Genomic DNA, 13,758 nt, shown 5'->3' with positions numbered 1-13,758 from the left:
GCATCCCGGGCTGACAGAGTGAACCGGCCATGGGAGGTTGGAACAGCTCACGGATGCTCTACGTCTCTAGCTATGGACAGGCACAGACCCATGATGAGGCAGTATCCTTTCCTACCAACTAAACGATAATGAACCAGGGAAAATAAAAATGTTTTGTACCAAACGTTCAAAAGGTAACTTCAGGAGTGAAAGCAAAGCGCTGCTCCCACGGCATGACATCAGAAGCTGCAGAAAGCTCAGCAGCTCCCTCTCTCACACAGTTAACTATACAGGAGGCAGCCATTCAGCCCCTCCAGCCTGTTCCACTATTGCTGACCCAGAGGCCATGGCCTTAATACTCTTGCTTAAAAATAAATTCCTCCCCCTCCAGCTTTCAACAGCTGAGAGGGGGGAGCAGTCGGGTTTAGCAATCCCCTCTCTGAGGCGTGGCGCTAGGTAACAGCCACCGTGGCCTAGACCAGGAGTGGGGCACAGCCGAGCTGGATGGCCTGTTTCCATGCTGCAGAAAACTATGAATGGAGAGAGACCCCAATTCAACAATCAGGATTCTGTTGAATTTCAGCTGCATCGGGAAATAACATTAAGAGCTGCACACGAGGGGGAAATGAATTAGGTAGTCACTGATTCAATTGAGAGGCTCTCATGCACACGCACGCACATACAGTGAACCAGAGGATAATGTCTCACACACACACACAAAGCTAAAGTGGTGGGTTTTATAAACAAAACCCCAATAAGCAGGCTGAGGAGAAAGGGAATGTCCACAAATGCACGACTCGCTAACACAAGGTTCTCGCTGTGCTCAGGAGATTTGTAGCTTCATTTGACTCAGTATTCCAAATAAAGAGGGTTGCAGATAGTTTGTTACCGTTCACACTGGCTGCATTTCTCAGAAGATTCTTTAATCAGGAATATCAGTTTCTAGGATACAAACACAAACCACAAAGGAATGTTCTGGGTGTTTTTTAGGAAAGGATGTTTGTGGATGTGGTGCCAATCAAGCGGGGGCTGCTTTGTCCCTGGATGGTGTTGAGCTTCTTCTGTTGTTGGGGCCACCCCCATCCGGGGCAAGTGGGGAGTATTCCCTCACCTTCCTGACTTGGAGATGGTGGGACAGGCTTTTGTTTGGGGGGGGGGGGGGGGGGTAGAAGAGAGAAAAAAAAAAGTCCAGAGGGTGATCCCTTATTTTGAGTTGAGTTGAGGCCCTCTGGTCCGACACTCTCCCACACAAGGGCAAATAAGCTCTCCACCTCTCCCCCGTCACTGCCCCCAAAGAATCCTGAGAGATTCACAAAGGTCACCTTGCATTATTCTAAACTCCAATGAGTACAGGGCCAGCCCACTCAACTTTGCCTCATAAGAAAGTGCCCACATCCCTGGGATCAGCCACGTGGATCTCCTCTGGATGACAACCAATACCAGCCCAGCTGTCCTTCGATACTGGGCCCAAAACTGTCCAGTATTCCAGGAGTCAGCTGACTGACTCCTTGTACAGTCTCAGCAAAACCTCCCTGCTTTCATACTCCATTCCCCTTCAAGTAAAGGCCAACTTTCCATGTCCCTTCCCCCATGACCTGCGGATCCAAGTTCCTGATGATTCACAGCCTGGAAATATGGTTTGAGTCAGTGGCAGCAGCTCACTCAGACTTCAGCACGATATGGAATAGGAGCCAAACCGCAAGCAAAAAGCTGGCTCGCTCGCTCATCAATGAGATGCAGGGACAGTGAGATGAGGGGACTGAGCAAGGAATAAACTATCACCGCCCACCTAGCTCCCAACACGGTAGCTTTTCACCTCTGAGAAAGGTGCAAAAGGCCGTGCCCTGGCTAGAAATTTGGTGAGAATTTTATTCCAGTTTCAAAGAGGCACAGGCCCACGGCAGCCCTTGGCCATGCTTCAAGCTGATGTTAGACAGGGACACAGCAGCATGTCTGGATTTGTTCAATGGAAATACAGCCCTCAGGGCTACACAGTTGGGTGTTCGGAGGCCAGGCACAGTGCAGTAAACTGCACCACCTCCTGGTGGAGGAACTGTATGGCACAGTGCACACAACAACACTCTTCACTGTATCATGGGACACATGGCAACAATAAAATCAATGATGACTCCGTGAATACTCTGTGTGCCAGAAACAGTCCCGATTTCCAGAAAGAGTCAGGAAACGTGATTTCGGATTCTGTTCAAAGGAAACCACTGGGCGTGACAGATCTCTTTCTTGGTCAAGTGCATTAGTTAGTGAACATAGGAACAGGGAGGAGGCCATTCAGCCCCTCAAACCTGTTCAACTGTTTGGTGAGATCCTGGCTGATCTATGGCCTAACTCCACATATCTGCCTTTGACCCATATTTCTTAATCTCCTTGCTGAACAAAACTATATCCATGAACGACTGAGCCAACATCCACTGCCATTGGTGGTACAGTCTCAAAACTCTCCCACCTTTGGTGGGTAGGATTGCTTTTGAACAGCTCTCCTGAATGGTCCAGGACCACCACCTCAGACTTGGCTCTCTCGTTCTAGAATCCTCAGTGGGAATAGCTTATCTACCCTGTCTTTTCCTGTTAATATCCTGAAGACTTTAATCAGATCATCCTTTACCTTCTAAAACATCTGGAGAAAACAGGCCTCATTTGTATAACTGCTCCTTATAACGTCACCCGTGCAGTCCAGGTCCACATGCTTGTTCTCCCTCCACGGAGACACCACCCTTCTGAAGGTGCAGGGCCTAGATCTGCTCTCAGTACTCCAAGTGGGCTCTCACCAGGGCTTTGTGTAACTGCTGTATCCCTGTACTCCAGGGATATAAAGCTTTGGTGGTCAAGTGCGTGACTCCTTACCCAGTATTTCTGCAAGATAAGATGGACTGGTCCTCCCAAACTCAGTCAACAATGTGCCTTCACCCCGACGCTGTCCAGACAGGAAAGGAATGGGTGTCATGGTGGGGGAGGGAGGGAGTGGGACTCTCACTGACACCGTCTCTCTCTCTCTCCCCCCCCCCCCCCCCTCCAGCTGTATGGCAGAGTGCTGGAACAGCCAGCCCTGGAGCGGAGGGACAGGACAGCTGCACTGTCAGTCCGGACCCCACAGCTCCCATCACCTTTACCACCACGTACCGGGCTCAAGATCCAGAATCATATCCAGCGCCTGGCGGTAATGAGGCACCTGCTCATTCAGGCCGGTCAGATTGAACTTGTCCTGAATATAATCTTCATCGACCTAGATGAGAGAAACAGACGGGGGGCTGTGAACACACAGGACTGGAACAGTGGCAAGTCAGTCACTCACTCCAACAACTGAACCAGTAACCCAAGGCCAACTCGCAATGTGCAAGCAGGCCATTCGGCCCACTGAGTCAATACCGACCGTCTGAAGAGCATCCCACCCGCCTATACCCGGACCCCTGCATTTCCTACAATTATTCCAACCAGCCTGCAGAGCCGTGAATACCGTGGGTAATTTAGCATAGCCAATCCACCCTAATCTGCATATCTTTAGACCGTGGGAGAAACTCCACACAGACAGTCGCCCGGGGCTGGAATCGAGCCTGGGTATTGGGAGGCAGCAGTGGTTACCTGACCATCAGTAAGGAGGGGGACAGGCCCTCGTTGGTATGGGGATTGAGGAGAGAGACAACAGCCTTCTCACAGATGGACATAGGCTACAGCAGACACTCTGGACTTAGCCCCCACCCCAATTAATACCAGGTTCGTGAAGGATCAACAAACCTGACCTTTAAGACATTCAACACCAGAGATAACTCAAGGGGGTAAGGGACAGTTTTCCTGGCACTAAGCATCTTCGAGGTGTCTGAGGCAGTGGAGCTTCTGGGCTGACTTTGGCAGCCCCCGGTTCCTGTTCGGGGGTTCCTGCAGCAGAACCAGCACAACTCGCCCTTGCTGCAGCTCCGAGGGTCATAGCCTGGAGTAAAGGATCAGGGTCTGACCACTCAGCTTCCTCAAATTCCATCTGTAAGACAAGACCACCCACCCACCTTGGTCTGCTCACCTTTAATGACCTCTGTATTGCAAAACAAAAGCCCCATCAACCTCACATTGGAAGATTTCAACTCTTTCCTGCCCGACAGATTAATTTTGGGGAAGAGATGCCCAGATTCCATTTTTCAAAATAAAAACAGCGAGTGCTGGAAAAACTCAACTGACTCAATGTATCCGTTAATATCATTGTTTCATTTTCTGATCAAGGGGAGACTGAACCTTGGTACAATAAAACGGAATCAAAGTGGGGCTCATGGTCTGAAGCTGTTGGAACGGCAGGCAGATTCCTGATGGGATTCCCACTTCAATCATACATTCCCTACAGTTGGAAGCAGGCCATTCAGCCCATCGGGTCCACACCGACCCTCTGAAGAGCATCGCACCCAAGACCCAGCCCCTAGCCTAACCCTGTAAGCCCGCATTGCTCATGGCTCATCCACCGAGTCTGTCCATCCCTGGATACCACAGGTTAATTTAGCACGGCCAATTCACTCTAATGTGCACATCGGTGTCTGTGGAATGAAACTGGAGCACCTAGAGGAAACCCACACACACGTGGGCAGAATGGGCTAACTCCATGCAGACATACTATCAGAGTCATACAGCACAGAAACTGACCCTTCGGTCCAAAGCTGCATAGTGACCAGGTTTCCCAACTGTCTCACACCATGGCCAAGCTAAAGAAGGGGAGATAATTTGTCTTGGAGAACAGCACCCAAGGGTGGAATCGAACGCAGATCCTGGGTCCTGTGAGGCACGAGTGCTAACCGCTGAGGTAGCACACCACCTTTCTCTGTAGGTGCAGAACTTGGAAAGCAGCACTGGGCAAGTTCTGGAGCAGTTTGACACAGAGATCGAGGTGGTGGTGGAGGTTTAGGCAGGTTTAAAACTGGATAAATCCTCAGATCTGGGATGAGTTGCATCCCAGGCTGCTGTGGGAGAGGGGGGAGGAAATCAGAGGGGCTGTGACCCAAATTTTTAACTCCCGTCTGACCACAGGGGAGGTGCCAGAGGACTGGAGGATAGTGAATTTGGTTCCATTCTTCAGAAAGGATGATAATTTGGGAGGAGAGAATTAACTTACACTTGAGTGTTACGGTTTGATCAGGGATAGGCTGCATGGCTGTGTTAGCAGCAAGTCCTACCTCTCAAATTTGATTGGATGTTTGAGGAACGACCAGCTGTGTCATGAGGCTAGTGCAGTTGATGCACTTTGTACCAATTTACATTGCCCAAGAAAAGGATGCTGCTCATCAGCCAATCATGCTTGCTGGATGCTCTATTTGTTTCTTTACATCCATTCGTGGGATGTTGGCATCGCTCTCTAGACCAGTATTGGCCACCCCCAATGGCCCAGAGGGCAGTAAAGATCAACCACATTGATGTGCGTCCGGAGTCACGGGTAGGCCAGATCGGGTAAAGTCAGCAGTTTCCTTCCCTCAAGGACAGGAGGGAACCATTCTTCCCCTCCATTTCATCATCATTGTTAGATTCTCAACTCCAATTCCACCATCTGCCATGGTCAGATTCAAACCCAGGTCCTCACAACATCACACTGGCACGGTGGCTCAGGGGGTAGCACGGCTGCCTCACGGCACCAGGGACCCGGGTCCGATTCCAACCTCGAGCAGACTGTCTGTGTGAATTGTGCACATTCTCCCAGTGTCTGTGTGGGTTTCGTCCGGGTGCTCCGGTTTCCTCCCACAGTCCAAAGATGTGCAGGTTAGGGTGGATTGGCCATGGGAAATTGTCCCATTGTGCCCAGGGATGTGCAGGTTAGTGTGGATTGGCCATGGGAAATTGTCCCATAGTGTCCAGGGATGTGCAGGTTAGGGTGGATTGGCCATGGGAAATTGTCCCATAGTGTCCAGTGATGTGCAGGTTAGGGTGGATGGGCCATGGGAAATTGTCCCATAGTATCCAGTGATGTGCAGGTTAGGGTGGATTGGCCATGGGAAATTGTCCCATAGTATCCAGGGATGTGCAGGTTAGTGTGGATTGGCCATGGGAAATTGTCCCATAGTGCCCAGGGATGTGCAGGTTAGGGTGGATTGGCCATGGGAAATTGTCCCATAGTGCCCAGGGATGTGTAGGTTAGGGTGGGTTGGCCATGGGAAATTGTCCCATAGTGTCCAGGGATGTGTAGGTTAGGGTGGGTTGGCCATGGGAAATTGTCCCATAGTGCCCAGGGATGTGCAGGTTAGGGTGGATTGGCCATGGGAAATTGTCCCATAGTGTCCAGGGATGTGCAGGTTAGGGTGGATTGGCCATGGGAAATTGTCCCATAGTGCCCAGGGATGTGTAGGTTAGGGTGGGTTGGCCGGCCATGGGAAATTGTCCCATAGTGTCCAGGGATGTGTAGGTTAGGGTGGGTTGGCCATGGGAAATTGTCCCATAGTGCCCAGGGATGTGCAGGTTAGATGCATTAGTCAGGGGTAGGGGAGTCAGTCTGGGCGGGTCACTCTTCGGAGGGTCATTGTGGGCTTGTTGGGTCCAAGGACACTGTAGGAATTTTCAGTCACCATGGATCCCTGGGATAACAGTGCAGTGATGATACCATCAGTCAGTGTCAAGGAGTCGAGTGTAGCTGGGCAGTGCGCCTACCGGAGATGTATTTTTCAAAGACAACCAACGTGCAGTCACCACAGCAACACCTTGACCAGAGTTAACCTGCCAGCCAACTGAGGCATGTCCACACCCTCCCCCAACCCCCACTTTGAAACGTGATCCTCTTGCCTCTGTCCCACTCCTGCAACAAGAGCCGGTCTCTTCCTTCCCAACAAGGGGAGGGGAGGAGAGGTGGAGTGGAAGGGGGCTGAGCCTGCGGTGCAGATGAACGTATATGGGTGAGCGTACTGAGGCCCTAGCAGTGAGTGGAATGAGCTCAGTCTCCATGAGAATGAAGCTGCAGCTACCTGGCCTCGGGATAGCAGGGTTTACTGCACAGCACCCACTAACCCAGGCCGCGCTCAGAAACCCACCTCACAGAAGAACTCATTGCCTCGCAGTCCGCAGAACCAGGAGATCCATGATACTTCCTCCGAGCTGCTCATCTTCGTATCCTCTGAAAGGGGGCGGGGGGCGAGAAAAGCAGGAGGAGGAAGGTGGGGGAACAGAGAGCGAGGGAGGGGGAGTGAGCAAGTGATCAGGTAAACCAAACGCCTTGTGGCACCTCCTGTGCCACCCCCCCCCCAATGATTACAGCCTGCCCCTAATTGCCCAACTTCACAGGGCCTGAAGTTCCCACTCAAACTCAGCACTAGCCCTGAGCAAACTGCAGCCCACAACGCCAGGCTATAGTCCAACAGGTTTATTTGGAGTGCTGCTCCTGCCTCAGGGAGCTAGCTCTGCCTGACGATGGAATGGTGTTCTGAAAGCTTGCAGTTCTAAAGAAATCTTTTGGACTATCACCTGCCATTGTGTGATTTTTAAACTTTTGTCCAACACTGGCACCTCCACATCAAACTGCATCCCTCTTTGCCCTCCTTGTGTCTTGAGGCATCACTCTGTACACTGAATTGGTACGTCCAACCCCCGCTCCCATTCACTTGCACGCATGTACACACAGACACAGACACTCACAGTCTCATTTTCTCAGGGATCTGAGGAGCAGCTGACAGCATGTACAGGCTAACCCTTACTGCAACCCGTCTCCTGGGAATACTGCAGATAGATTGCAGCACAGCTCCCTGGTGCACAGCAACTCATCCAGCCGAGCTTTCAGTCTGAGTGGAACAGCAATCCACAGTCAGCAACTGGAGCAGTGCCTTGACAGAGTAATTAAGGCAACAACACACCATCACCCTGCCTCAACTCACCAATGCAAGATGTACGCACTCCCCAGTGGGCCGAGGAACAGCAGATGGAGATTAATTTAGGTCAGCTGCATTTTGGTCAGTGATAGGGCCCTGGGGAGTGTTAGAGAACAAAGAGGAGATCTCAGAGTACAGGTTCACAGCTCCTTGTAAACGGAGCCACGGGTAGGCAGAGCGGTCAAGGCTGCTTTCTGAATGCTTGCTTTCATCAGTCACAGCACTGAGTACAGGAGGTGGAAGGTCATGTTGCAGATGTACAAGACATGGGTGAGGCCATATTGGAAACACAGCATGCAGCTCTGGTCACCCTCCTATAGAAACGTTATTATTAAACCAGAAAGAGTGCAGGAAAGATTTACTAGGATGCTACTTGGACTGGAAGGTTTTGAATTATAAGGAGAGGCTGGACATTTTTCCCCTGGAGTGTAGGAGACAGAGGGATGATCTTTTAGAGGGGTCACAAAGATAGTCACGTTTTTTTTTACTAAAAGTTGTTCCTTGGCTCAAGGAGACTCTGTCCTTGATTTTTGTTCAGACGGGTAATAAACCAGGCCGGGCTCCAATTAGACTGGTTTGGTGTAGAAATGAAAAGGATTTTGAGAGGCCTTTTGTTTCTATGTAAACAGATGAGACCTCAGGCCAAAGGGATCATGTTTTAGAAGTGACCTGTATAATGAAAGGGGAGTGGTCAGCTCTCTAACTGAGCGGAGCAGTTTTAGTTCAGTCCAGAACTGGTTGGGAATTCAACAGTAAGCTGTGTGGAAACTCACTCACTCTTTCTGCCCATCAATTTCAACCTGTAAGCGTGTTCCATTGATACTGGGTTTTAAAGGGGATTTGCTTATTGGGACTGTTGTGTATATTCGAAAAGCATAATAAAGTCTAGTTTGGATAGACTGAGCTCTATAGGGGTTCTGTATTCTGTTCTTAGTGTTTCATTGGGTAATTTTCAGAATAAATTTTTTGACCGCTTTTAAACCTGGTAGTTAACCTCGCTAACTTAATCCGAGTAATTTCCACTGTACATTTACCAAAACAAGTTGCAAAGTTATGGTCTGGGCTGCCTGCTTAAGAATGTAGAGAGTGGTCTGGCCCAGAGGTCTATAAAATCATGAGGAACATAGATAAGGAAGGTGGGAAACAGTGTTTCCCCAGGGTAGGGGAGTCTAAAACTACAGGGCGTGGGTTTGAGGGGAGAGATACAGAAGGGTGCACAGGGACAATGTTTTTCACACAGAGGGTGGGGAGGGTCTGGAACAGGCTGCAGAGGTAGTGGTGGTGGTGGACAGTACAATTTTATCATTTAAGAAACATTTAGACAGGTACATGGATGGGATAGGGGACGGAGGGATACGGACCAAACACAGACAAATGGGACTAGTTTAAATTGGGAAAACTGGGCGGGCATGGGTGAGTTGGGCTGAAGGGCCTGTGTGAATGCTGGAAACCTGGATGACTCAACGGGACTGGGATCAGACCGGGAAACCTGGAGGAGCTACACTCACTGAGCAGGTACACAAACTAGGGCACTGAAACGCACAGGCACACAGGGGTTAAACAAGGGAGGTACTGAGCTGCTACTGTTCCCATCAGTGAAGAATCCAGACATGGTCTTGGGAAGAAAAAGGATTGACCATTTAGCTCCGAGCTGAGAAGCCGAGCTTTCACCTCTAGTGTTATAAACTGTGGGAAACTGGTTGTGGGAGCTCACGTGATTGGCTATATTTGAACCCAAGGCTGATAAATCTGAGCACAAGGAATTTGAGAGATGGGGGAATTGGGTGGAAATGTGAACAGTGGATCGGCTATGATCCTAAGGAACAGGGCAGCGGGCTCAGGAACTGTACAGTCTGTTCCTGATCCCTTTTTCTTTAAGAACTGGTCTGTATGGGAGAGTGTAGCAGAAACATCTTCACTCACCTAACAGGCAGTCTGAGACACAAGGGAGCTGCCTGGCTCCAGAAAGACAGCAGCCCGTCACAATCACAACCAAGGGGAAGCCAGTTACTCAACATGAAGCTTCGAAAGGCTACGTTAAAACGGCACCCCAGCCTCGGAGGGCAGGGAGCAAAGGTCACCTGCGCAGAACTGCATCAGCGAGTTATCCTGTGAATGGGGTGTGGCAGCAATCTAAACTGTTTGACTAATACGGCCAGCCACCTGATAGTCAGCTGTGACACACCGATAGTGACCTAAGCTTATTCCTTCAGAAACACTGGCTCCAAACCACCTCAAACACGCAAGATAACTGAGCAGACATGCAACAGGTCGGAGTAAATCTGCAGCAATCACTGGCAATACCCCCAGAAGGCAACTGGGCAAGACTGGCACATTTATGACGGGTAATGAAAAATACTCCTTGGGACAGAGGGTGATCAAAACAACTCAAACAGGACTCCCGTCTAATCTTCTTAATGAAGACCAGGAGATCATGGTTTGTGGAAAGACTTGTAGCTGCGGTGCTGGTTGTTGGTATGTTTGCTGAGCTGGGAAGCGGATTTGCAGACATTTCGTCCTGTCCCGGTGACATGCTCAGTGCTTTGGAGCTACCTGTGAAATGCTGCTGTACTGTGTCTGGAATTTATCCGGTTCCGTTCCTGCTGTTTCCGGTTGTTTGTTGGACTGGCCGGTAAACTGGATCTCGGTCTACGTGCATGTTGATGGGGTCCGTGGAGGAGTGCTATGCTTCTAGGAATTCTCGGTTTTGCTTGTCACATGATTGTTGTGATGTCCCAGTTGAATTTGTGGACACTGCCATCTGTGTGCGCTTGACTACCCAGGCCAGGTGGTCGTGGCGTTTTCCTGGTGAGTTGGTGTTCGTGGATGTGGATTGCTAGTCTGCCTGTTTGCCCCAGACAGTGTTTTGTGCAGTCTCTGCATGGAAACCTGGAAATGACATTTAGTCGTGCACATGCTGGGTATCGGGTCTTTTGTCCTGGTGAGCTGTTGTCTGACTGTGGCTGTCAGATTATAGGCTCCCAGCCACCCAGTCAAAAGGCAGCAGGAATGCAGCATCAGAGACATGAGCTGAACATTCAGCCCCTTGAACATGTACTGGTACTACTCCGTTAGATTATGACCTGAGAGTGTGTTTGGCTTCCATTCAGGTTCATACTGATCTAACAGTTTAAAACACCCCTCCATGTGTCTAGGAGAAAGTGAGGACTGCAGGTGCTGGAGATCAGAGTCGAGAGTGTGGTGCTGGAAAAGCGCAGCACATCTGGGAAGGAGGAGAATCAATGTTTCAGGCATAAGCCTCATTCCTAATGAAAGGCTTATACCCGAAACGCGACTCTCCTGCTCCTCGGATGCTGCCTGACCTGCTGTGCTTTTCCCAGCACGACACTGTCGACTCCTCAGGGTCGAGCCCAGTTCACCAACATGGAGGTGCTGCTCAACTCGAAGGCCTGTGACATCGATGCAGCATTCAACAGAGTATGGTGATAAGCAGCCTGAGTAACGGGAAAGGGGAAAGACTCTCTCTGCAGTTGGATTCGACCTCACATGCGGCAGACAGGCTGGGTTGGTGGAGGCTACCTAGCAAAGCTCCAGCAAGTCAGCGCTGCCGTTTCCCAGGGAAGATAGTCTTCTTCAACTTGTTCAGGAGGTGTAATCACACACCACTGCAGCACATGGGACTTGGAACCCCTCCCCCCGGCCCAGAGGAAAGGCCACTATCACTGCACCACAAAAGCACTTCCTCTGGATACGGTTGCAGGTGCAGCCATCTACAGCAACTGTATCAGTAACCTTCCACCCCACCCTCCTGGGGGCAGTAGTGGGGCTGTTTACTGACTATTATACAATGTTCAGTTTCAATATGCAGCAAGGGACAACATCCAAACTGTGATGGTCTCCAACCGGTAATCTCACCACTGTCCTTAGACATTCAATGGTGTGACCATCACTGAATCTCTCATTAGTACCACCCTGAGGGGGGCATAACCATTCACCAGAAACAGAGTAAGCCAAAATACCATGGCTACCAGAACAGGTCAGAGGCTGTAAATCCTGCAGCGAGTAACTCCCCAGAGTCTATAAAGCAAAGTCAGGAGGGCGATGGAATACTCCCCACTTGCCCTGGAGGGGGACAGCTCCAACAATACTCAAGAAACTTGACATCATCCAGGAGAAAGCAGCCCGCGCTGGATTGGCACCACATCCACTCCCTCCGCCACCGATGCTCTGCAGAAATTCACCAAGGCTCCTCAGGCAGCAACTTCCAAACCCACGACCACTTCCATCCAGAAGGACAAGGTGTAACCTATTCCCCAAGAACTGTGGCTCACCATCTCGGGAAAGGGGATGGGCAATGATTGCTGGGCCCAGGTAGCAACACCCTCACCCACCCTGTCAGCAAGTTAAAATGAAGCATGCTGCAAAGCACTTGGGGAAATAACGAATTGGGATTGTTTTTGTAAATTTCAGACCCACCACCAATGTTCCTTTTTCACAGATTCGCCGGAAATGTCAGTCTAATTGTGACGCGGCATCTCCAATGTTGCGATCAGATCAGGGTGTGCGGCTGGATGATAGCAGGAACGTCGCTGAGGTGGCAATCTCCTCCCGGAAGTGAAATTAAACAAGATCTGGATCAATCATTAGCATTTATTGCTGAGATTTCTTTGTTCAATTCGTTCAGATCGTCAAGTTGGAGTGCAGCGGGTGAGGGTGGGGAAAAGATACCTGAAGCACAGCAAGCAGCAGCTGCAGAATCCGAATCAGACTGCAATTCAAAGCAGGGGTCTGCATGATTGGAGACCCTCCCCAATAGCTCCCGTGTGACCGTCAATCCAGCCTTACCACTATAACTGAACTCACCACCACACATCCTCTTTCAGCAGAGGGGGGAAATGCTTGCAAAATTATTGCCCAAATGTCGTCACCAACATCCCTCTGAGCAGCAGACACCAACCTTGCCTACTGTGGAAGGGAGGGAGGGAAGACGGACAAGTCAGTTTTTGCTCTGTGCCTCACAGACACACTATTTTCACACTTCTCTCTCTGTCACACATTCAGTGAGCCAGTTAGAGTCCCGGAACAGAAAAACCACCAACATCTTGAGCCCTGACCCTAAAAAAAGCAACAGGAAAATTCAAACCGCAGAAAACTGCTCAGCGACCAGGCCAGAGGCCAGATCTTTGCAATTAGTAAATGGAGACATCCAGGGGAGGCAATATTGGAAATGAATTTGTCTTCTCATGAGTGGTGGTGACCGGGAAATGAGCAACGTGGAAAGAGGCAGTAGCAGCTTTAAATATGTACTTGTGAGCAGGGGTTGACGGGCTGTCTAGTAAACGCACACCCCGCCGAAGCAAAGAGTGACACTCACAGGCAGTGATCAGCTGTACAAAGATATCAGAATCCCAATTGATTGGGCTTCCAACCAGAAGCATGGAGAGGCAAATCTGACTGTCGGGCTGTTGTGGGTGGGAACGGCTTGAAGCCAGCTCAGAGATGGAGATGGTGGATGTGGAGATGATCTCGGCTCAGCTATGTAAACGGCACGAGGTGACCAAGGTTGACTGCTCCTCACCCAAACCGCTGCTGGAGGGCATATCTACACCTGCCTCTCACAAGGGCCAGAAAGATGCAGACAGACATTCTGCAGTTTTTATTTAATTCACTCTCAGGATGTGGGTGTTGCTGGCTGGGCTGAGCATTTACATGCCCTGTCCCTAGTTGCCCCCCTTGAGAAGGTGAGGGTGAGCTGCATTTACTGCCCATGTCCCTAGTTGCCCCCCTTGAGAAGGTGGGGGTGAGCTGCCTTCTTGAACCGCTGCAGTCCATGTGCTGTGGGTAGACCCACAATGTTCCTTAGGGAGGGAATTCCAGGATTGGGACCCAGCCACACTGAAGGAACGGCCGATATATTTCCAAGTCGGGATGGGGAGAAACTCGGAGGGGAACTTGCAGGGGGTGGGGTTCCCATGGACCTGCTGGCCCT

At 50.5% G+C, this 13,758-nt stretch overlaps 1 protein-coding gene across 5 annotated transcripts in view; it reads right to left on the bottom strand.

Moving 5' to 3' along the window:
- Nucleotides 1–13,758, bottom strand: part of csnk2b (casein kinase 2, beta polypeptide) — a 61,813-nt gene that overhangs the window by 29,590 nt on the left and 18,465 nt on the right. For 4 of the 5 annotated variants that reach the window (XM_087979140.1, XM_087979138.1, XM_087979139.1 and 1 more), the window contains 2 exons: nt 6,978–7,060; nt 3,115–3,217 (listed from right to left, as the gene is read on the bottom strand). In XM_087979140.1, the coding sequence (XP_087835266.1) occupies nt 3,115–3,217; nt 6,978–7,049 (175 nt within the window). In that variant the 5' untranslated portion in view covers nt 7,050–7,060. Of the gene's footprint in view, nt 1–3,114; nt 3,218–6,977; nt 7,061–9,731; nt 9,862–13,758 lie in introns of those variants that run through there. The other variant, XM_087979141.1, reaches the window with a different exon arrangement.

Source organism: Chiloscyllium plagiosum, unplaced genomic scaffold (genome assembly GCF_037043375.1).
Source record: "Chiloscyllium plagiosum isolate Xiang-an unplaced genomic scaffold, Cpla_swu_hap1 HiC_scaffold_35, whole genome shotgun sequence".
Taxonomy (NCBI): Eukaryota; Metazoa; Chordata; class Chondrichthyes; order Orectolobiformes; family Hemiscylliidae; genus Chiloscyllium; species Chiloscyllium plagiosum.
The sequence above is the reverse complement of the archived record's forward strand: the minus strand, read 5'-3'. Positions and strand labels throughout refer to the sequence as shown.